Source organism: Suncus etruscus, chromosome 17 (assembly GCF_024139225.1).
Source record: "Suncus etruscus isolate mSunEtr1 chromosome 17, mSunEtr1.pri.cur, whole genome shotgun sequence".
Lineage (NCBI taxonomy): Eukaryota > Metazoa > Chordata > Mammalia > Eulipotyphla > Soricidae > Suncus > Suncus etruscus.
Genome location: NC_064864.1, coordinates 19,862,568 through 19,886,280, shown reverse-complemented (window position 1 = coordinate 19,886,280; position 23,713 = coordinate 19,862,568). Strand labels below are relative to the sequence as shown.

At 42.6% G+C, this 23,713-nt stretch overlaps 2 protein-coding genes across 2 annotated transcripts in view; both read left to right on the top strand.

Annotated features, from left to right (window-relative positions):
- The window catches only part of RASGEF1A (RasGEF domain family member 1A), a 485,335-nt gene that overhangs the window by 115,421 nt on the left and 346,201 nt on the right, over positions 1 to 23,713 (top strand). The gene's annotated exons all lie outside the window — the stretch shown is intronic.
- Positions 1 to 23,713, top strand: part of KIF20B (kinesin family member 20B) — a 62,161-nt gene that overhangs the window by 3,927 nt on the left and 34,521 nt on the right. The window contains exons 5-14 of the mRNA XM_049764574.1: positions 857 to 1,041; positions 5,926 to 5,977; positions 7,579 to 7,690; positions 9,308 to 9,379; positions 9,478 to 9,624; positions 11,556 to 11,715; positions 13,379 to 13,666; positions 17,255 to 17,394; positions 17,958 to 18,096; positions 19,294 to 19,522. Coding sequence (XP_049620531.1) covers positions 857 to 1,041; positions 5,926 to 5,977; positions 7,579 to 7,690; positions 9,308 to 9,379; positions 9,478 to 9,624; positions 11,556 to 11,715; positions 13,379 to 13,666; positions 17,255 to 17,394; positions 17,958 to 18,096; positions 19,294 to 19,522 — 1,524 coding nt within the window. The remainder of the gene's footprint in view (positions 1 to 856; positions 1,042 to 5,925; positions 5,978 to 7,578; positions 7,691 to 9,307; positions 9,380 to 9,477; positions 9,625 to 11,555; positions 11,716 to 13,378; positions 13,667 to 17,254; positions 17,395 to 17,957; positions 18,097 to 19,293; positions 19,523 to 23,713) is intronic.

The window sequence follows — 23,713 nt, the reverse complement described above, 5'->3', positions numbered from 1 at the left end:
CCGCTGTGCTATCTCTCCGGTCCCACAATCAGTGTTTTTTTTTTTTTTTTTTTTTTTTTTTGGTTTTTGGGCCACACCCGTTTGACGCTCAGGGGTTACTCCTGGCTATGTGCTCAGAAATCGCCCCGGCTTGGGGGGACCATATGGGACGCCGGGGGATCGAACCGCGGTCCTTCCTTGGCTAGCGCTTGCAAGGCAGACACCTTACCTCCAGCGCCACCTACCCGGCCCCACAATCAGTGTTTTTTTAATTCAGATTAATTCTGTGAAGTGGTACAACTTCCCCTATGCAAGAAATAGGTCATGACAGAAGAAATGAGAGTAAACAAGCGTTAAGACGCTTGCCTTGTACACCGTGAATCCTGGTTCTGTCTCTAGCACCCCAGGTGTGCCCAAAAACCAAAAAAAAAAGCAGGTGATGATTAAATTTAGGACTGGGGCGATAGGTAGGACACTTGCCTGGAGGTGGCTGCCCAGCGATGGATCCCCAGCACCAGCAAACCCACAAAACCAAGGTGAAAACTAGAAAAAGGATCCATGTAACAGTGAATCAAGCAGAACAAACCAGAGAAACATTTTGTTTTACATTCTACTTCCACGCACTGTGATTGAGGGTGATTGCCGTCTTGAGCTTGCTCCGGATAGAAAACACATTCAGGTTTTTCATTTCAACAGTAATTTACAAAATATTGATTGTACAGCAGAGACCAAAATAATAGAAAAATGAGTGACTCTTTAGCTTCTGGCTTTCCTTGCAGTTTTTCCTTTTCCCTATTGGTAACTTAAAAGTCAGTTCAGGAATCTTATTTCATCCCAGTAGGTTGAGAGAGAGCAAAACAAAAAATTCTTTTCACAGGCACAGAAGAGAATGTTGGCATCCTGCCTCGAACTTTGAATGTGTTATTTGACACACTTCGGGAAAGACTGTATGCAAAGATGAACCTGAAACCACATCGATCCAGAGAGTATTTACGGTTAACACCAGACCAAGAAAAAGAGGAAATCACTAGAAAAAGTGCATTGCTTTGTCAAATTAAAGAGGTTTGGATTGACTTACTATATAATGTTTGTTTTTTTTTTAATATAGTTATTTTATTTAAGGCACCACGGTTGCAAAATTATTTGTGGTTGAGTTTCAGTCATAGAATGGACATCACCCTTCACCGGTGCACATTTTCTGTCACTAATGTCCCCAGTTTTCCTCTCTCTCACCCACCTTCCCTTCTGCCTGCCTCTGGTTCACCCCTCCTCCACCTTTTTGATGTTGTGGTTTTCACTATTGCTAATGAAGGGGTACCATGCATATCACTTTATTCCCTTTTAGCACCTAGTTCTTGTCCAGAGTGATTAGTTCCAGCTGTCATTGTCACAGTGGACCATTAACATTTACCACTCTTTATTACGGCCTTTTTTTGGGGGGGGGGCGCACACCCATTTGATGCTCAGGGGTTACTCCTGGCTAAGTGCTCAGAAATTGCCCCTGGCTCTAGGGGACCATATGGGACACAGGGGGGAATCGAACCGTGATCACGATCTTTCCTTGGCTATCGCTTGCAAGGCAGACACCTTACCTCTAGTGCCACCTCGCTGACCCCGTATTGCAGCCTTTTTTAAGCTCTAATTTTTATCTTTTATTGGAATTTGATGGTAATGATTTTTTAAATTTTTTTTTTTTTTTTTTTTTTTTTTTTTTTTTTTTTTTTTTTGTGGTTTTTGGGTCACACCCGACAGTGCTCAGGGGTTATTCCTGGCTTCACGCTCAGAAATTGCTCCTGGCAGGCACGGGGGACCATATGGGACGCCGGGATTCGAACTGATGACCTCCTGCATGAAAGGCAAACACCTTACCTCCATGCTATCTCTCCGGCCCCATTTTTTAAATTATTTTTAATTGTAGAAGTAATATGTATGCAAATATAAAGGAATATGTAAAATGTAAACATTTTTGTTGCAGAAGAGAAAAACAGTTGTACCAGATTGAAAAATATTCTACTTATTATGCAAAAAGTTACACAAAAAGCTTTTGTTTTATGAAAGTCTTAAAATGTTTATAGAGCAATAGTACATTGAGTAAGGTACTTGCCTATTGGAGGGAGAGATAGCATGGAGAAAAGGCATTTGCCTTGCATGCAGAAGGACCGTGGTTAGATTGCCAGCATCCCATATAGTTCCCCGAGCCTGCCAGAATTAACCCTGAGCGCTGCCAGGTGTGACCCCCCCCCCAAAAAAAAAAAAAGATGCTTGCCTTGTACATTACCAACCCAGGTTAGATCCCTGGCACTCTAGATGGTCCCTATGACCTGTACATGAGCAAAGTGTCAGAAGTAAGCCCTGAGTATAGCTGACTATGCTCCCCAAAAATGGTTTTTTATACGTTTTTATATATATTCACAGACATCATTTATATACATATAAATTATATGTATGTGTGTGTGTGTGTATATATATATATATATATATATATATATATATATATATACACACCCATGCCTTTTTAAATTATTCCAACAAAAATGAGATTTTAGGGACCACAGAGATAGCACAATCTTGTATGCAGAGTCCTTGAATTTAATCTTTGGCACTGCATTACCCACCCTAATTTTTTTCAGGTATGTCTTTTATGACCCTTGAGAACTCTTAGGGAAACCCACTAAAAAAAAAGAAAATGAGGATTTACTTTATTTACTTTTGGGTTTGGGACACAACCGGTGGTGCTCTGGCCGTATTTGATTCCATTGAGTCCATTAATGGGTCATCTTGGTGTTCAGGGGTTCATTTAAGGTGCCAAGGGATCAAACCTGGGCTCACTTCATAAGCAAGGCAAGCCTTAACTCTCTTGTACCATGTCTTTCTTTAGAGTATGTGTTTGGTTCTTTTTTTTTTGTTTTGTTTTGTTTTTGGGCCACACCCGGCGGTGCTCAGGGGTTACCCCTGGCTGTCTGCTCAGAAATAGCTCCTGGCAGGCACGGGGGACCATACGGGACACCGGGGTTCGAACCAACCACCTTAGGTCCTGGATCGGCTGCTTGCAAGGCAAACGCGGCTGTGCTATCTCTCCAGGCCCCTTCCTTTTTTTCTTTCTTTTTTTTTTTTTTTTTTTTTTCTATGTTTTTGGGTCACACCTAGCGGTGCTCAGGGGTTACTCCTGGCTCTGTGCTTAGAAATCGCTCCTCACAGGATCAGGGGACCATATGGGATGCCAGGATTCGAACCACCATTGGCTGTGTAAGGCAAATGCCCTACCACTATACTATCTCTCCAACACCAATTTTCCATTTTTTGTTTTTTTAGGCAACACCTGTTTGATGCTCAGGGGTTACTCCTGGCTAAGCGCTTAGAAATTGCCCCTGGCTTGGGGGGACCATATGGGATCCCGGGGGATCGAACCTCGGTCCTTCCTTGGCTAGCGCTTGCAAAGCCAAGACCTTACCTCTAGCACCACCTCACCGGCCCCAATTTTTCCATATTTTTTATTAAAAAATCATGCTATTCTTTTTTTTTTTTTTTTTTTTGGTGGTTTTTGGGTCACACCCGGCAGTGCTCAGGGATTATTCCTGGCTCCAGGCTCAGAAATTGTTCCTGGCAGGCACGGGGGACCATATGGGACGCCGGGATTTGAACCGATGACCTCCTGCATGAAAGGCAAACGCCTTACCTCCCATGCTATCTCTCCGGCCCCAAAATCATGCTATTCTTATATGTTTATTCTCCCTGTAATTTCTGTTTTTTTTTCCCCTAATATTTACAGGTATTATCTATCAGGATTGTTAATAGTTTTTACAAATAGTTAAAAAATATTGATGTAGGGTTTGTTTGGTTAATTGAGGTTTACGTTTGTTTCTTGCTTTTGGGCTACAGTCAGGACTTACTCCTGACTCTGCCCTCAGGCATCATTCCTGGGGGCCCATTTGGGATGCCAGAGATTTTTATCCAGGTTGGCCACGTGCAGGGCAAGCGCCTTTACTGCTTACCACCCTCTCTGACTTCTTTTTCTCTTTCTGGTCGGCCATAGCCCTGTTACTGCTCAAGGCCGTTCCTGGCTCTATGCTGAGGAGTGACCCCTGGTGGTACTGAGGGGACTGTACATGGTGTCAAAAGTTCAAACTAAGATTTTGCTGCTGCTGCACATACTCAGGCCCAAGTGTCTTAAATTCTGTGCTCTCTCCAGCTCTTTCCTTTTCTGGTGGGATTGAAGTTGTTTGGGGCCATTCCCTATCCCCTGTACTATATATCTCTTCTTTTAATTTGGGGGAGGGGGGTATCTTCCACAGCCAGCAGTACTCAAGGACTTTTCTGGCTCTGCCTAGGAGTCTAGGAGTAACACCTGCCAGTGCTCTGGGAGCCATATATGGTGCCCAGAATTAGAAACAAGCTCACTAGAATACAAAGCATGTTCCTTAGCCCTTGTACTGTTTCTGTGGACTGAGAATGCCTTTTTATTTTTCTTTTATTTTGGGCAGGGTGGGAGAGTAGGGGGTACCACATTCTATAATGCTCGGATTATTCCTGGTTCTGCACTCGTATCACTTCCAGCGTTGCTTTTAAGGGGCCATATAGAGTGCCAGGAATCAAATCTGGGCCAGCCACATGTAAGGCAAGAACCCTACCCAATGTACTATCACTTCAGCCCCCAAGAATGCATTTTTAAATTGGCAAGAAAATTGAGTAGACAAGATCAACTAACTTAACATGGTTTTAAATTTTTTTTAAATCTTTCACTTTTAGGTTATGCGTGACAGTTCTGACGCTCTTCATGGTAAGGTTTCTTTTCTCATTTAAAATGTGTATTATATTGGGCCATAGAGATAGCACAATGGGAGGGCGTTTGCCTTCATGCAGCCAATCCAGAATGAACGGTGGTTTGAAACTGGCATCCCAATGGTCCCCACACCTGCCAGGAGCGATTTCTGAACACAGAGCCAGGAGTAACCCCTGAGCACCACTCGTGTGACCCAAGAACCAAAAAAATAAAATAATGAAATGGTTATTATATAAAAAAACACATTAAAAAAGTTTTTATGGGTTTTTTTTTGGGGGGGCCACACCCGTTTGATGCTCAGGGATTTCTTCTGGCTAAACGCTCAGAAATTGCCCCTGGCTTGGGGGGACCATATGGGACGCCGGGGGATCGCACCGCAGTCCTTCCTTGGCTAGGGCTTGCAAGGCAGACACCTTACCTCTAGCACTACCTCACCAAAAAAAGGTTTTATATTCTAATCAATGCTATTGATTATTTAGTAATACAGTATGAACATCAGTCATTTGATAGTGATATCTAGAAAAGGATACATACTATAAAATGTCAATCTATAGTTTCATTAGATTATCATAAATAGTCCTTTTATTAGCATGTTGAATTCGAGAGACAATTTTCTTTGTCCTTAACATTTGAGATTAGTTTGATTCCTTATCATATTTAAAATGAAAAGAGGGACCAGAGAGATAGCATGGAGGTAGGGCATTTGCCTTGCATTCAGAAGGACAGTGGTTCGAATCCCGGCATGCCATATGGTCCCCCAAGCCTGCCAGGAGCGATTTCTGAGCGCTCCTGGGTGTGACCCAAAAACCAAAAAAAAAAAAAAAATGAAAAGAAAGATAAGCCAAACGTAATGCACAAATATTATTTATTAATCTAAAATCTGTGTTGCTGTTAAATTATAAGATTAGTTTTTTATGTCTGGGAGTCTTGTCCTATTGTCTTGTTTTAGCTGCTATATTTTGTAACTATCCTTTTTTAAATATTTTATAGGGAGTTTGACAAACTCTTTGAATATCTCAGAGTGTGATGATTTCGTGAAAGATTGTGAACAAGCTTGCTTGAATATGGATGACAGTATGAAGTTTTCTATATGGATTTCTTTCTTTGAGATTTACAATGAATGTATTTATGATTTATTTGTTCCTGTATCTTCTAAATCCCTAAAGAGAAAGATGCTACGCCTTTCCCAGGATGTAAAGGGCTATTCTTTTATAAAAGGTATAGTAATGAATACTTCTGTTTTATTGATTCAGGAATTCCTTTCTAGGCTTTGTTAAAGCTATAAGAAATGAAATCAGAAACTGGGCCATAGCGGTGGCGCAAGCGGTAGGGTATTTGCTTTGTGCATGCTAACCTAGGACGGACTGTAGTTTGATCCCCTGGTTTCCCATACGGTCCCCCAAGCCAGGAGCAATTTCTAAGCATATAGCCAGGAGTAACCCCTGGGCATCACCGGGTGTGGCCCAAAAACGACAAAAAGAAATCAGAAATTGAAACTTCTTTGGTTTCTGTTTATGAGCCACACCCAGTGCTCAGGGGTTGCTTCTAGCTCTGCACACATGGCAGTCTTGAGTACTACCTGGGATGCTGGAGATCGAACCCGGGTCAGTCACATGCAAGGCAAATACTATATATATTCGAGTATAAGCCACCCCTCCCCCCCCTGTTTTACCCTCAAAACTGGGAAAACTTAGTGACTCGAGTATAAGCCAAGATGGAAAATGCAGCACCACTGGTAAATTTTAAAAATAAAAAATATATACCCAAAACCACTACAATAATTGAGGAATCAGTAGGTTAAATGTTTTTCTATATTTATTGCTAAAGAAAAATGGTAAACTAGCAAAACAATAACTTTAAAACTTTAAATACAATGCAGAAAACTGTAGCTTAACAGGTAATCAAGCTAAATCACAAAGGTTAAAATCCTTTCAAACTGGATTCCTCCTCCTCATCTGTATGTCCAGACAGCTTCAGCTGTTTCTGATGTGAGGGGGATCAGCATAGACATTGTCATCATCACTGAATTCGCAGTTTCGCAGTTACCGTTGTCACTGCTGTCGGTCTCATACAAAGCACAGAATGTTGTGGGTTAAACAGTTGAGTGGCATCCAGTTCAGTTCAGCTGCCTACCTCTTCAGCTCAGCTGCGACTTGCTAACTGAGCTGAAGCACCAGAGGCCCCCTCTAGCAGACAGCAGAAGACGACTGGAGACTGGGTACATTTGATTCGGTGTGCGTGCATTGAGTCAAATAACCTGTATGACCTGAGTATAAGCCGAGTCCGGGTTTTTCGGCACAAATTTTGTGCCTGAAAAACTCAGCTTATACTCAAGTATATACGATAACCTGTCTACTGTACTGTTGCTATGGCCCCTATTTTGTCTTTTTTGTTCTGGATTTTTCTTCTAAGGAATCTTACCTATTTTGATTTTACATTTGTCAGACTGTCAAATAACACTAGCTTTGTATCTGGAACATCATTTTAATAGCGTCCTTTTATGTTCCTTATAAAAAAAATATTGAGGGCCCAGAGAGATAGCACAGCGGCGTTTGCCTTGCAAGCAACCGATCGAGGACCAAAGGTGGTTGGTTCGAATTCCGGTGTCCCATATGGTCCCCGTGCCTGCCAGGAGCTATTTCTGAGCAGACAGCCAGTAGTAACCCCTGAGCACCGCCGGGTGTGGCCCAAAAACCAAAAAAAAAAAAAAAAAATTAAAAAATATTGAATGATTGAGTTGCTTCTACCTCTAGAGCATTCCATTACATGACAAATACTGTGTCTGTATAAATTAACGTGTGCCCTCTCTGTTTATTAAGATCTACATTGGATTCAAGTTTCTGATTCCAAGGAAGCATATAGACTTTTGAAACTAGGAATAAAGAATCAAAGTGTTGCCTTTACAAAACTGAACAGTGCTTCCAGTAGAAGGTAAGGAAGAGTGCATCCTTTGCTATAAACCCAAAGCACCTAGCGTATTCTGTGCTGATTTCAATAAAAAATAAGGTAAAAATAAGCAGGAGATTATCTGATGTTAAATGTATTCACAGGCATGCATGATACTACACTATTAAAGTGCACTCTAAAAATGAGACTCTCAGGAATCTTTCTTATCTTACATTAGAATTACTAATTTGTCCTATCTAGGTTTTTTGGGTTTTGTTTGTTTTTGAGCCATACTCCGTGGTGCTCAGGGGTTACTCCTGGGTTTGTGCTTAGATGTCACACCTGTAGGCTCAGGGATATCAGGTATCAAACGCAGGTCAGCCACATGCAAGACAAACGCCCTCCCTGCTGTATTATCCCTCCACCCCTTCAGCTGTTTTTCTTTATGTGAATATCTAAACTCATCCTTTTCAAAATTGCCTATATTAGTGGATATTTTTTTCTATGCATCCCCCAGTTATCCCATGAACACAATCACTCTGTGTCCTAGGTTTGCCAAAAATAAGATTAAGGAAAGATGGGAGGAGTCGGAAAATTGTGAGACAAAATTAAACAAGTTTAAGCAAGGAGATATTTAAAACTGGTTTTCTCAGGGATTAATTAGTCCTGTCCATTCTCAGTGTAGCATGGGCATAATATATAATCCGGCTAAGCCTGTATTTAGGTCAAATAATATAACTCTTCGATGGCGAACCTATGGCACAGGTGCCAGCGGTGGCACGTAAAGGCCTTGCAGCTGGCATGAGGGAAGGTCTGCAATTAAGATTTGTGGTGGCGGGAGGTGAGTGTGCAGGTGTCTACTTTGCAGTTCACCTGGCAACAGGCCTGGACTGGCCATTGGGAGGACCGGGCATAGTGCGGCAGTTTGGGCACTCTGGCCATCACTGATATAATTCAAAGTTAGTTATAAGGGGCCAGAGCGATAGATAGCATAGCGGTAAGGCATTGTCTTGCACACAGCCATCCCAGGACAGGCGGTGGTTCGAATCCCGGCATCCCATATGGTCCCCCGAGCCTGCCAGGAGCGACTTCTGAGCGCAGAGCTAGGAGTAACCCTGTGAGCAATGCCAGGTGTGACTCAAAAACAAACAAACAGAAACAGCTGTCTATAAAATATAGCATTTAAACTAAGTGTAAGATCTTTTCAAACAGGGGCCAGGTGGTGGCGCTAGAGGTAAGGTGCCTGCCTTGCCTGCGCTAGCCTTGGACGGACCGCGGTTCGATCCCCCGGTGTCCCATATGGTCCCCCAAGCCAGGAGCAACTTCTGAGCGCATAGCCAGGAGTAACCCCTGAGTGTTACCTGGTGTGGCCCAAAAACCAAAAAAAAAAAAAAAATATTTTCAAACAAATTGAGATTTTATTATTAGTTATTTTGAGGCACTGGGGCTTCTGAGTGAAATGAAAGATTTGGTTTTGTGTAGGTGTACGTATAGGTAAGGCCCAAATACTGAATTGAGCTCTCTGGTCGCTAATTAGAAAACACAGAACTGGAACTGTGGCTGCTGTCAGGATATAAACAGGTTCCTATGTAGGTGTGGCTCACCTGTTAGGAATGCAGAAATTAAGAATAAAAGCTAACACTCAATCTTTGTTTCTTTTAGTCACAGCATATTCACTATCAGAATATTACAGATCATAGATTCTGAAACGCCTCGTGTAATACGAGTCAGTGAGTAAGTTGAACATACTTCAAATTATTATTTTGCATAGTTCTGTCTGAAAATCCTTTCGAGTTATTTTTGTTTTTTTCCCCCCTTTTTGCTTAATTCAGATTATCTTTATGTGATCTTGCTGGTTCAGAAAGAAGCATGAAGACACAGAATGGCGGCGAAAGGTTAAGAGAGACTGGGAATATCAATACTTCTTTATTGACTCTCGGGAAGTGTATTAACGTTTTGAAGAACAGTGAAAAGTCAAAGTAAGTGTGGCGGGTGTTACCCACATATTTAGTATCATATGGTAGTGTGGAAGCTGCTTCTAGCAGGGTGCTAGGGGGTGCTTCAAGCAGTATTTAGGGGACCAGGGAGGTGTCATGTGTAGAAACCAGGATCCAGGCTTGCAATACATGCATTCTATCCCTTTGTGCTGTCTCCCCTGCCCATAAAGCTCTTTTTCTTAACCCAATAATTTTATGGAATGGATTATGTTTAGTTTTTTGTTGTTTTTGTTTGTTTGTTTGTTTGTTTTTGGGCCTCACCTGGTGATGCTCAGAGGCTATTTCTGGCTCTGCACTCAGAAATAGCACATGGCTCAGGGGACCATATGGGACTTCGGAGATCGAACCCAGATCCATTGGGAGTCAGCCGCGTGCAAGGCAAACACCCTACTGCTGTCCTACCGCTCTGGCCCCAAAATACTCATTTTTATATGACAAATAAAAGAGTCTCAGTCATTGTCAGTAGTAACTCACCTAAGTGAATAAAGGTTCTCATAGAAAATATGTATTTATAGATGCCTTCATGGTACTGGTTTGCATCTGTTCATACCAATATATTTATGATCAGTTGTGATTAATTTCTGCATTGGCAGATAGATTAAGTAAATTATGAATTCGTCTTCATCACTAGTAGTTATGTGTTTGGGTTTTATTTATTTTTGTTTGTTTTTGTTTTTGTTTTTTTTTTTTGGGGGGGGTCATACCCAGCATTGCTCAGGGGTTATTCCTGGCTCTACACTCAGAAATCTCTCCTGGCAGGCTCGGGGGACCATATGGGATGCTGGGACTCAACCACCATCTGTCCTAGATTGGCCACATGCATGACAAACTCCCTGCTGCTATGCTATTGCTCCAGCCCAGTTCTGTCCTTTATTAACACAACCAAATGCACCTGAGACCCTTAACCCCTGTCCCCCGTTTTTTTCATATGTATCTTACTCCTCTACTCAGTTTCTTTCCTTCTCACTATATTTTTGGGTCCTAGAGTGTTCACAACATCTCCATTTAAGACATTGCATTTTCTTCATGCAGTTATTCTAGATACCACACTTAAGTTATATTATTCTTTATCCTCTGCCTTAGTTCATTTAATATATTATCTTCTAGTTCCTTCCATCCATGTTATAGCAAATTGCATGATTTTATCATTCCTTACAGCTATGTAATATTTCATTGTATATATGTACCACATCTTCATGATCTACTCATCTGTTGTTGGACATCTAGGTTGATTCCAAGTCTTATCTATTGTACTGAGTGCTGTGATGAATAGCAATGTGCATACATCCTTTTGGACTGATGTTCTGTCTGGGGATCTGCCCAAAAGAGGCATTGCTGAGTCATAAGGCAGTTCAATTCTGAGTTTACTGAAAACCTTCCATACTGTTTTCCATAGGGTTTGGACCAGGCAGCATTCCCATTAGCAGTGGATGAGAGTTCCTTTTTCACCACATCCTCGCCAACACAAATTGTTCCCAATATTTGTGATATATCTGATGGTGGCATTTTAAAAAACACCGTAATAGGCCTGAGCACCTCTTGGTGTGGGCCAAAACCCCCCCCCAAAAAAAACCATAAAGGCATCATAAATAATCCAAAAAAATATTACACAAAAAATTCTCTAATCTAGAATTTAAGTCCTTGAGAGTTAGGTTAATTCCTTTTAAAAATGATTAGTACTGGCGCCAGAGAGATAGCACAAGCGGTTGGATGTTTGCCTTGCACGCAGCCAAACCAGGACAGTCTATGGTTTGAATCTGCATCCCATATGGTCCCCTGTGCCTGCCAGGAGTGCAGGAGCAACTTCTGAGCGCAGAGCCAGCAGTAACCCCTCAGCACCACCGAAAGTGATCCTCCCCCTCCCCCAAATGATCAGTACCTTGACTTCATTCTGTGCAAATTTTTTCCCACAGGTTTCAACATGTGCCTTTTAGGGAGAGTAAACTGACCCACTATTTTCAAAGTTTCTTTAATGGAAAAGGGAAAATATCTATGATTGTCAACATCAGCCAGTGTTGTTTTGCCTATGACGAAACTCTCAATGTGCTAAAGTTCTCAGCCATTGCACAAAAGGTAAGTTTAAACTTCCATTGAACTTAATAAAATAACATTGTTTTTTCTTTCTTTTTTTGGTTTTTGGGCCACACCCGGTAACACTCAGGGGTTACTCCTGGCTATGCGCTCAGAAGTTGCTCCTGGCTTGGGGGACCATATGGGATGCCGGGGGATCGAACTGTGGTCCGTCCAAGGCTAGCGCAGGCAAGGCAGGCACCTTACCTCTTGCGCCACCGCCTGGCCCCACATTGTTTTTTCTTAATGTAGGTAATCTTGTCTTAAAATGGTAACTTTAGGGGGCCGGGTAGGTGGCGCTGGAGGTAAGGTGTCTGCCTTGCAAGCGCTAGCCAAGGATCAGGACCGCGGTTCGATCCCCCGGCGTCCCATATGGTCCCCCCAAGCCAGGGGCGATTTCTGAACACGTAGCCAGGAGTAACCCCTGAGCGTCAAACAGGTGTGGCCCAAAAAAAAAATGGTAACTTTAGGAAACTCTTGAAATTTTTAAAGAGGTATTTAGGGGCTGAAGAGATAGCATGGAGGTAAGGCATTTGCCTTGCATGGAGAAGGACGGTGGTTTGAATCCTGGCAGCCCATATGGTCCCCCGAGCCTGCCAGGAGTGATTTCTGAGCATAGAGCCAGGAGGAACTCTTGAGCACCTCCGGGTGTGACTCAAAAAAAAAAAATAGAGATATTTAGCCAATTAGGAGGAAAAGATTGAAAGTTACCCCTATAAATCGAAATTTATTACAGAAGTAAATGTTCACAATATCTTACATATGATGAGTTTTCTGACACTAATGGTCAACTTAGCCACCTCTGTGGTTCATTTGGTCACAAATTGGGAAGTCATGTTACGATGAGAATTTAAGTGAGGAAAATATTTGGTGGGGGGGGGGGGGTCAGATGTTACTTCTGGCTCTATGCTCAGAAAACACCCCTGGCTTGCTCGGAGGAACATATGGGATGACGGGATTCGAACTGCCATCTGTCCTGTTTCGTTTGCATGCAAGACAAACGCTTTACTACTGTGCTACTGCTCCATCCCCTAAGTACTTTTTTTAAGGGTCAAACCTGGCAGCACTCAGGTCACTCCTGTTTCTGCAGAAATTGCTCCTGGCAAGCTTGGGGGAACCATATGGGATGCTGGGTATCAAATCCTGGTCCGGCCGCATGTAAAGCAAATGCCCTACCTGCTGTGCTATCACTCCAGCCCTGGAAAGTACATTTTTCTGAGCATTGCTGTATGCATAATTCACTTTTTTCTTATTCATTTAAGAATTTTGATTCTTTTTTTTTTAGGGGGGAGGACCACACTGGTGATGCTCAGGGGTTACTCCTGGCTATGAGCTCAGAAATCGCTCCTGATAAGGCAGATGCCTTACCGTTCCGGCCCCTTATTTTATTTATTTATTTTTTTTTTTTTGGTTTTTTGGGCCACACCCAGTGACGCTCAGGGGTTACTCCTGGCTATGCGCTCAGAAGTCGCTCCTGGCTTGGGGGACCATATGGGATGCCGGGGGATCGAACCGCGGTCTGTCCTAGGCTAGCGCAGGTAAGGCAGGCACCTTACCTTTAGCGCCACCGCCCGGCCCCTATTTTATTTTTTTTAAACAAGTTGTTTGGGTTATTACTGGATAGTTCTTTCCATTCTATAAAAATTTATCTTTGCATTTTTTACAGGTTTGTATTCCAGAGTCTTTAAATTCCTCTCAAGAGAAATCATTTGGACCTGTCAGATCTTCTCAGGATAAATCATTAGACATTAATAATTCAGATAAAAAAATATTAAATGAGAAAAGATCCACCATTGCATGGGAAAGTAACCTAGAAGATTTGATGGAAAGCGAAGATGTGGTTGAAGATTTAGAAAGCACTGAAGAAGAGCAGAATGTGGAAACTGAGCTAAATGCTGATCTAGATAAAACGATCGAGGAAGCCCAGGCGATGCTCGATCATGAGGAGAAGCGAGTATGTATGAAGAACTTGCTACTTCTGAGCTTGGTTGATTGTATCTGCTTTGGTTTGGCTTTTGGGGTTACACTCAGCTGTGCTCAGGGCTTGCTTGCTTGCTTATACATCTCTGTGCTCAAGAATCACTCCTGGCAGTGTTCAGAGTACTATCTGTGGTGCCAGGGATCAAGCCCAGGTCGGATGCATGCAGGACAAGCACACGACCTGCTATCATTCCAGCTCCTTAACAATTCATTTTTGATTTTGGGCCACATTGGTAATGCTCAGGAGTTACTCTTAGCTTGCACTTAGAAATTACTCCTTGTGGGCCCGGAGAGATAGCACAGCGGCGTTTGCCTTGCAAGCAGCCGATCCAGGACCAAAGGTGGTTGGTTCGAATCCCGGTGTCCCATATGGTCCCCCGTGCCTGCCAGGAGCTATTTCTGAGCAGACAGCCAGGAGTAACCCCTGAGCACTGCCGGGTGTGGCCCAAAAACCAAAAAGAAAAAAGAAAAAAAAGAAATTACTCCTTGTGATCCTCAGGAGACCATAGCAGATGCCAGGGATCAAACCAAGATCAGCCACATGCAATACCAAACACACTGCATGCTGTTCTGTCTCTTAGCCCATCTTTTTTGTTTTGTTTTGTTTTTTGGGTCACACCTTCTCTCAGGGGTTACTCCTGGCTCTATGCTCAGAAATTGCTCTGTTCTGCAAACACCCTACCTCCATGCTGTCTCTCGGCCCCATTTCAGGCCCATCTTTAACAATTCTTCTGGAGCCTTCCCTTCCATTTATTTCACCCAGAAACTATCTTTCTCTGCTTCGTATTTTGAAATGTTTTTAAACCTGGTAAGACCTGGTGAACACCTGTTTACATATTACCTGGATTTGCTGGTTGTTAACATTTTATACCATATTTACTTTAGTTCTCTCTCTTTAAGTATGTAGATGCACCCTGTTTTGTTTTGGTTTGGTTTGAAGGCCCTTCTGAACTACTTTCCAGGCCAATGATGCTGTACTCAGCAGACTTCCAGGAATATTCCCACATGCAAGGCACATGACTTAACCCCTGCACTTTCTCTCTCTAACCCCCAAAATATGTTGCTATGAGAAATTCTTTGGGTTAATATATCGTTGACAAGTTTTAGTCAAATCTCCAAAAGACTGTTAAGTTTGTTTCAATTGAGGATTGAATTTGAGGCCTGTGGACCACCACTTGAACTATGTCCCTGGCTTGAACCATTTTTTTTTTCTTTGTTCACTTCTCAGGTCTCCTGAATGCAAGGTATGCATTTTACCACAAAGCTGTTACTCGTGTCCTACCAGTGATGTAGCTTAGTGGTAAAATGCATGGTTCCTGGGCTGTTTCTAAATATTATAATTCATTACATGTCTATTCTGGAGAATGTTATGGATTGAACAGGATTAAAACACTTTCCTTTTATGCAGCTAACCCAGGTTCAATCCCTGGGTCTGCATCTGATCCCCTGAGCGCTAAGAGCACCCTAAGCGAAAAAAAAGAGAGAAAAAAGCCAACAGAACATTAATACGTACTTTAATGGCTATAGATTTGTTGCTTCTATTCCTAGTTTCAAAAGCCTAGCAGAGGCTAGAGATAGATTACAGTGGAGTACAGTATACTGGCTTAGATGCAGCAATCTGTGTTCAGTTTCCCAAGAACCATCAGCAGTGACCCGAGTGCAGAGCCAAGAGGAAGTCCTGCGCACAGCTGAATAAGTTGTCTGCCCTCCAAAAAAGGCCCAATAAGTTAAGTTTCTGTAACATATCTGCCATTTAGTGGAGTGTTTGGAATTTTTAGCTACTCCGTATAACACTTGGATTTCAGATTTTTTTTTTTTTTTTTTTTTTTGGTTTTTGGGCCACACCCTGTGACGCTCAGGGGTTACTCCTGGCTATGCGCTCAGAAGTTGCTCCTGGCTTCTTGGGGGACCATATGGGACGCCGGGGGATCGAACCGCGGTCCGTCCTAGGCTAGCGCAGGCAAGGCAGGCACCTTACCTCCAGCGCCACCGCCCGGCCCGGATTTCAGATTTTGACAGTAATTTTAAACTAATAACAAGCATGTATCATAGCTTGTGCTTTTCCTGTCTGTGAAATGTAGATGTTCCTAGAAATTCTTTGGATTAAATGAAATTATATAGAAACTCTCTATTTTAAGTTCCTCGTGGAAGTCAGTGCCTAAATCTTCCTCTTTTTTTTCCTTAGTATAACTAGATAGCAAGATATTTGAGTTATTTTATGTCGGTTTATAAGGCATAGAGAAGTCTGTTTGAATCTTTCTAAATATGTAATCTCCAAAAAGAATACTTTTGCGGGGCCGGAGAGATAGCATGGAGGTAAGGCGTTTGCCTTTCATGCAGAAGGTCATCAGTTCGAATCCCGGCGTCCCATATGGTCCCCCATGCCTGCCAGGAGCAATTTCTGAGCATGGAGCCAGGAATAACCCCTGAGGACTGCTGGGTGTGACCCAAAAAAAAAAAAAAAAGAATACTTTTGCTATTAAAAGATACATAATTACAGGGCTAGAGTAATAGTACAGTTGGTAGGGCTTTTGCCTCACACACAGTTGACCAGAGTTCACTCCCCAGCATCCCATATGGTCCCCCAGCACCACCAACAGTAATTCCTAAATTCAGAGTTAGGAGTTACCCCTGAGCACCAGCTATAGCTCTAAACCCAACCAATATAATTCTTAATTGTTGTTGTCAGAGCATGAGTATGGTGGTAGGACATTTGCTTTGCATGTAGTCGATCCAGGTTCAATTCCCAGCACCCCATATGGTCACCTGAGCCAGCCAAGAATAATTTCTGAGCACAGAACCAGGAGTAACCCCTGCAGCACTGTGTAACCCAAGCGCCTCCCCAACAAAACGTAAAAAATAAAAAGATTATCAGCAGGGGCCGGAGAGATAGCATAGCGGTAGGGTGTTTGCCTTAGACGCAGAAGTACGGTGGTTTGAATCCCAGCATCCCATATGGTCCTCCGAGCCTGCCAGGAACAATTTCTTTTTTTTTTTTTTTTTGGTTTTTGGGCCACACCCGGCGTTGCTCAGGGGTTACTCCTGGCTGTTTGCTCAGAAATAACTCCTGGCAGGCACGGAGGAACATATGGGACACCGGAATTCGAACCAACCACCTTTGGTCCTGGGTCGGCTGCTTGCAAGGCAAATGCCGCTGTGCTATCTCTCTGGGCCCCAGGAACGATTTCTGAGCGTAGAGCCCAGAGTAAACCCTGAGCGCTGCCAGGTGTGACCAAAAAAAAAAAAAAGATTATCAGCTAATTGGAAAAGGTTCTTCTGTATTTTAACATTTAGATTGCTGGGGCCGGGAAGGTGGCGCTAGAGGTAAGGTGTCTGCCTTGCAAGCGCTAGCCAAGGAAGGATCACGGTTCGATCCCCCGGCGTCCCATGTGGTCTCCCCAAGCCAGGGGCGATTTCTGAGCACTTAGCCAGGAGTAACCCCAGAGCGTCAAACGGGTGTGGCCCAAAAACAAAAAAAAAAAAAAAAAAAAAAAAAAAATAACATTTAGATTGCTTTTCTCTGGGAATCTCTTATTAAACTTTTAATGTTTCTGTATTTTAGAAACTGTTGGATTTAATAGAAGACTTGAAAGAAAAACTGATAAATGAAAGAAAGGAAAAAATAACATTGGAGTTTAAAATACGCGAAGAAGTTACAGAGGAGTTTTCTCAATATTTGGCTCAAAGGGAAGCTGATTTTAAGTATGTTCGTTCTTTCATGTTCTGATCAAAACTGAGTAGAGAGATAGTATACTGGGTAGGGTGCTTGCCTTGCACACGGCCAACCCAGGTTCAATCCCTGTCATTCTATCGGGTCCCTCCATCATCACCAGGAATAATTCCTGAGGGCAGAGCCAGGAGCTCAATATCTTCAGGTGTGACCCCAAAACTGAAAAATAAAATAATTCTTTTAACTTTATAATGAAAGACTTCCCAATTCTGACCTTCCGTTAATATAGATTTGAAAATAATTCACTAATTTACTTGGTGATCCTGAATCATACATGATTGATCCTATCTGCTTTTTTTTTTTTTTATTTCCCCCGGTTTTTGGGTCACACCCAGTGGCGCCCAGGAGTTACTCCTGTCAGGTATAGGGGATTCCAGGAATGGAACCACTGTCCGTCCTGGATCAGCTGCGTGCAAGGCAAATGCCCTACTCCGGCACTATCTCTCTGGCCCCTAAATCTGCTTTTAATTTATAATGTATTTAATCATAGAAATGTGAGGCAAATCTCTTAATGGGGTTGATTTGTGTCACAAAGGGAAACTCTTCTTCAGGAACGAGAGAGATTAGAAGAAAGTGCTGATTGTCGTTTGGCTATCTTCAAGAACTTGATTGATAAATCAGACACTCAGGGAGCACCATTGAATGAAGATCATGCTGTGAGAGTCAAATCTGAAGTATGTTGATTAAGACATTTTAAAATACCCAGTTAGACTTTTATGTGTATGAAAGTCTCACACTTTACATAGTGTGTGTGTGTATATATGTATATATATATATATATATATATATATATATATATATATATATATATAAATATTTGTTGTTGTCGTTGTTACATCCAACAATGCTTACACCTGGCTCTGCACTCAGGAATTACCCCTGGCAATGCTCAGGGTACCATGTGGTATGCCCGGGATCGAACCCAGGTCTGATTTATACAAGGCTCTGTGCTCTAACTCCATAAAAATACCTAGTGAGACTTTCAGGTTTGGATTTATTATGCCACATTCCAGTCATGAGTAAGTGGTAGGATATTTGCATGCTGCCAACTGGGACAGACTCAAGATCTATCCCCAGCAACCCATATGGTTTCCCGGGTCTGCCAGGAGCGATTTCTGAGGGTAGAGCCATGAGTTACCCCTGAGCACTGCTGATGTGGCCCCAAAAATCAAAAAAAAAAAAGTGGGGAATTAGAGGGTACGATCCCTGTGGTCCTGTATGATCCCCCAGAGCCTGCCAGTGGATCCCTGAGCACAGCTGGGTGTGTCCCCCAAAGGAAAAAAATATAAAATCATTGTGTGGTTTTATCATAATTAAACATGCATTGTTAGTAATATAGTGCATATTCTTGAAGCTCCATATTTTTAAAAAGGGAGCCAAGGAATAATATAGCAGGTAGGGCACTTGCTTTACAAACAGCCAAGTCAGGGCCCGGAGAGATAGCACAGCGGCGTTTGCCTTGCAAGCAGCCGATCCAGGACCAAAGGTGGTTGGTTTGAATCCCAGTGTCCCATATGGTCCCCCGTGCCTGCCAGGAGCTATTTCTGAGCAGACAGCCAGGAGTAACCCTGAGCACCGCTGGGTGTGACCCAAAAACAAAAACAAAACAAAAAAACAAACAGCCAAGTCAGCTTTGATCCCTGGCATTTAATTCGGTCCCCTACGCAGTGATTCCAGAGCATGGAGCCAGGAGTAACCCCTGAGCATCACTGGGTCTGGGTCACCCCAAAATGTTAAATGAGTGATGTGCATAACTTTTTCATAATTACAGTTTTTTTGCCTTTTTTTTTTTTTTGAATTGTCAGATCAGATGCTCTGTAAGAAGTAAAAGCCACTGTTAACATTAGGTGTGTGGTTTTTGCTGTTTCTAGGAAGCACATACTTTTGTAGGAATTGAAGATGTTATTGATTCTCTTCAAGATGATGTCACTGATATTAAAAAACAGGCTGAAGTTGCTCACTTATGTATTGCATCTCTTGCTGACCCCCAGGAGGCTATTGCTTCTTTAGAAATAAAGTTTAATCAAGTTAAAGCTGAATTAGATCAAACCAAAGAGAAACTAATTGAAACCCAAGAAGAGTTAAAAAAGAGACAAAAGGGTAAGTACATATATTTTATCCATATTACACAGTAATGTAGAAGTATTATAATATAGTAGTATTACGTACTGACAATAATTATCAGTATTAATATACATATTATAAAATAATATAGATGGATAAGAAAATAGTAGGATGTATAAGATATTTAGTGGGGGCCTGAGTGATAGCAGGTAGAGTGTATGCTTGCATGAGAGAGAGAGGGAGAGGAAGAGAGACGAGAGAAGACGAAGAGAGGCCAGAGAGATATTATGGAGCAAGTAGAAAAATTTTGGGTGACGGTAACATTAAGATTTTTTCTTTTTTGGGCCACACCCGTTTGACACTCAGGGTTTACTCCTGGCAATGTACTCAGAAATCGCCCCTGGCAGGCACGGGGGACCATATGGGACACCGGGATTCGAACCAACCACCTTTGGTCCTGGATCGGCTGCTTGCAAGGCAAACGCCGCTGTGCTATCTCTCCGGGCCCCGTGATGGCACTCTTTTTTTTTTTTTGGATTTTGGGCCACACCCAGCGGTGCTCAGGGGTTACTCCTGGCTGTCTGCTCAGAAATAGCTCCTGGCAGGCACGGGGGACCATATGGGACACCGGGATTCGAACCAACCACCTTTGGTCCTGGATCGGCTGCTTGCAAGGCAAACACCGCTGTGCTATCTCTCCGGGCCCAACATGAAGATTTTGATCATAATGGGGCTAGAGTGATAGAATAGCACAAAGGGCATTTTCCATTCATGCAGACAACCCATGCTCAATCCCTGGCACCCCATTTGGACCCTGATCCTGCCAGGATTGATTTCTGAGTGCAAAGCCAGGAATAACCCCTGAGCCCTATCTGGCGTGAGCCAAAAATCAAGAAACCAAAAAAAAATTTTTTGACCATTTATCTTTTATAGTAACTTATTTAATATTAAACTTATTTTTTTTTCTTTGCCTTTAGACAGGTATCTCTTGGAGTCAGAAAGATAGCTCAGACCCGAGTGTATGGTTTTCATGTAGTGGGCCCAGGGTTATCTACCTTGTATAATTAGATTCCCAGAGCCAAGGACTAGCCCTTAAGAACTGCTGGATATGCCTGCGCTAGCCTTGGACGAACCGCGGTTCGATCCCCCGGTGTCCCATATGGTCCCCCAAGCCAGGAGCGACTACTGAGCACATAGCCAGGAGTAACCCCTGAGCGTCACTGGGTGTGGCCCAAAAACCAAAAAAAAAAAAAAAAAGAACTGCTGGATATGGCCCAAAATTAAAAGAAGAAAGAAACTAGTCCATAAGTATTAGCTATGTCTGCAGATAAATCTCAGGAGGGACCAGAGCAATAGCATGTAGAGCATTTGCTTTTCATGTGGCTGACCTGGATTCAATCCCCAGCATCCTAAAGGGTCCCCGAGCCTGCCAGCACTGATTTCTGAGTGCAGAGCCAGGAGCAGTAACCCCTGAGTGCTGCTGGATGTGGCCCCCCCACAAAACATGAAATCTCAGGAAATTGTAAAGCTGTTAGGTTTTGTTCTATATTCTTTTTTGTTTGTTTGTTTTTGTTTTTGGGCCACACCCGGCAACACTCAGGGGTTACTCTTGGCTATGCGCTCAGAAGTCACTCCTGGCTTGGGAGACCATATGGGACGCCAGGGGATTGAACTGCAGTCCGTCCTAGGCTAGCGCTGGCAAGGCAGACACCTTACCTCTAGCGCCATTGCGCTGGCCCCTGTTCTATATTCTTTACGAACTCTCTGTAATAAATTCTCCTTGGTATCGACAAGCTTAAGGTAGAATGGCTCCAATGAAGTAATCTATATACAAGTGCCAGATAGGAGTTTAGGAATATTCAATTAAATATGCTGCTCTTGGCCAAAGAGATAGCACAGCGGTAAGGTGTTTGCCTTGCATGCAGAAGGATGTTGGTTCGAATCCTGGCATTGCATATGGTCCCCTGAGCCTGCCGGGGGCAATTTCTGAGCGTCAAGCCAGGAATGTCCCCTGAGCGTTGCTGGGTGTGACCCAAAAACCAAAAAAAAAAAAAAAAAATATATATATATATATATATATATATATATATATATATATGCTGCTCTTTTTTTCTGTATGAAGCAAGATGGATGGAGAAGTGGCTTTGTGAGAAATAATTTCCAACTGGTGATAAAATTAACTCGCTGAGCATTGTAATAGTTGCAGTTTGTAATATTTTACGATAGTTGCTGCCGTTTCGTGATTATCTGTAATGAATACTTAGATATTTATGTTCAACATTTTTTTCCAGAATCAGAAATTAACTTACATTCATTAACTCCAGAGCCCGAGAAATCTAATAAGGTAAAACTTTAAGCTTCATTTCTCTTTCACAAGGAACTTGAAATTAAGTGATTAAAGAAGCATTATGACTATATGCTTATCTTTAATTGAAAAGTTAATAGATGAGCATGGCTTCAAAAATTGAAAAACAAAATTTTTATAATACTGCTTTCAGGAATCCGTGAAGATAGTTCAGAGCTTACAGTGCTTGCTTGGCAAATGCAGGATTGCAAGTTTCAATTCTGCTACAACTATATGTACTGAAATGATCAGAAAAGCCCAAAAGTTTATGATTCCTAGTAAGGTGGGCCCAAAATGTGACTCGGTAATGCACTTGCCTGCTAAGCACAAGGTCACAAATCCAAATCCCAGGTCCTTCTGGGCCCTAAAGCAATCCTTGGCAGCCCTGCTGTTAGGGATCTGTCACAGAAAAGGGTCCAGGAGGTGGTCAGAGGCTTAGGAAGTAGCCATGGTGTGAGACAGTGAACTTGCTCCCCGATGTTGGAAATGTGCTAAAGTGATCCTGGAATATCCCAAGACCTGGGGTCCCCAATAAGGATAAATTAAAAAGTAGGACTGCGAGCCTGCCAGGAATGATTTCTGAGCGCAGAGCCAGGAGTAACCTGAGAGTCCCCGGGTGTGACCCTAAAACTAAAAAAAAATAATAATAACAAAGAAAGTGAGAAAGAAACAGCAAGAACAAGAACAATAAATTAATTCAGAATCCTGGTGTCCCATATGGTCCCCCATGCCTGCCAGAAGCTATTTCTGAGCAGACAGCCAGGAGTAATCCCTGAGCAACGCCGGGTGTGGCCCAAAAACCAAAAAAATTGATTGATTAATTAAGAGAATGGTTATGGAAGAACTGTAGTAGTTAGCCATGAGTCATCTAGCGATAGGCAGATTTAAGTAGATTCGGATCATGTCATAAATTTTTACTCCTTTTTTTATTTTCTTTTGGTCTTTGGGTGAAGTCACACCCGACAGCGCTCAGGGCTTCCTCCTGGCTCTACGCTCCTGGCAGGCTCGCTTGGGGGACCATATGGGATGCTGGGATTTGAACCACCATCCTTCTGCGTGCAAGGCAAAAACACCCTAGCTCCATGCTATTTCTCCAGCCCCAAATTTTTACTCCTTAAGTTCACAACCACTTTGATTCTTTTTTGGGGGGGGAGCCACACCCAGTGACACTCTGGTTATTCCTGGCTATGCGCTCAGAAATCACTCCTGGCTTGGGGGATTGAACCACTGTCTGTCCTAGGTTAGCTTGTGCAAGGCAAATGCCCTACCCCTTGTGCCACCGCTCTGTACCCACAGTTATTCATATTATTAGAAACTAGCAATTATATAATAGATTGTATTAAAATTATAGATGTATGGGCCGTAGAGATATCATAGAGATAGGGCGTTTGCCTTGCATGCAGAAGGACGGTGGTTCAAATCCCAGCACCCCATATGGTCCCCCGAGCCTGCCGGAAGCGATATGTGAGCGCAGCCAGGTGTGACCCAAAAACCAAATAAATAAATAAAATTATAGATGTAATCAACCTCCTTATTCTGTCAGCTCCTAAAAAGAAGCAGTGAAATGTTCAAGGCCTAGAGCGATCATCCAGTGGGAAGGGCCCTTGCATTGCACACAGCCAGTCTGAATTTGATTCCAGGCAACCCAGATAGTTCCCCAGTCCCTCCAGGAGTTAACCCTGAGCATTGCCAGGTATAAACCAAAAATCAAAAACATGTTTTTTTAAATCTTCAGAACAAGGTATATATGCCTATCATTGGTTGCATAGAAGCAGTAGGTACATAGTTTACTTAGGGTGCATATATTTCCTGTTCTTATATGGGATTATAGTTGTTTTGTTTTGTTTTTTAACTAGATTGATTGATTGGTTGGCTGATTAATT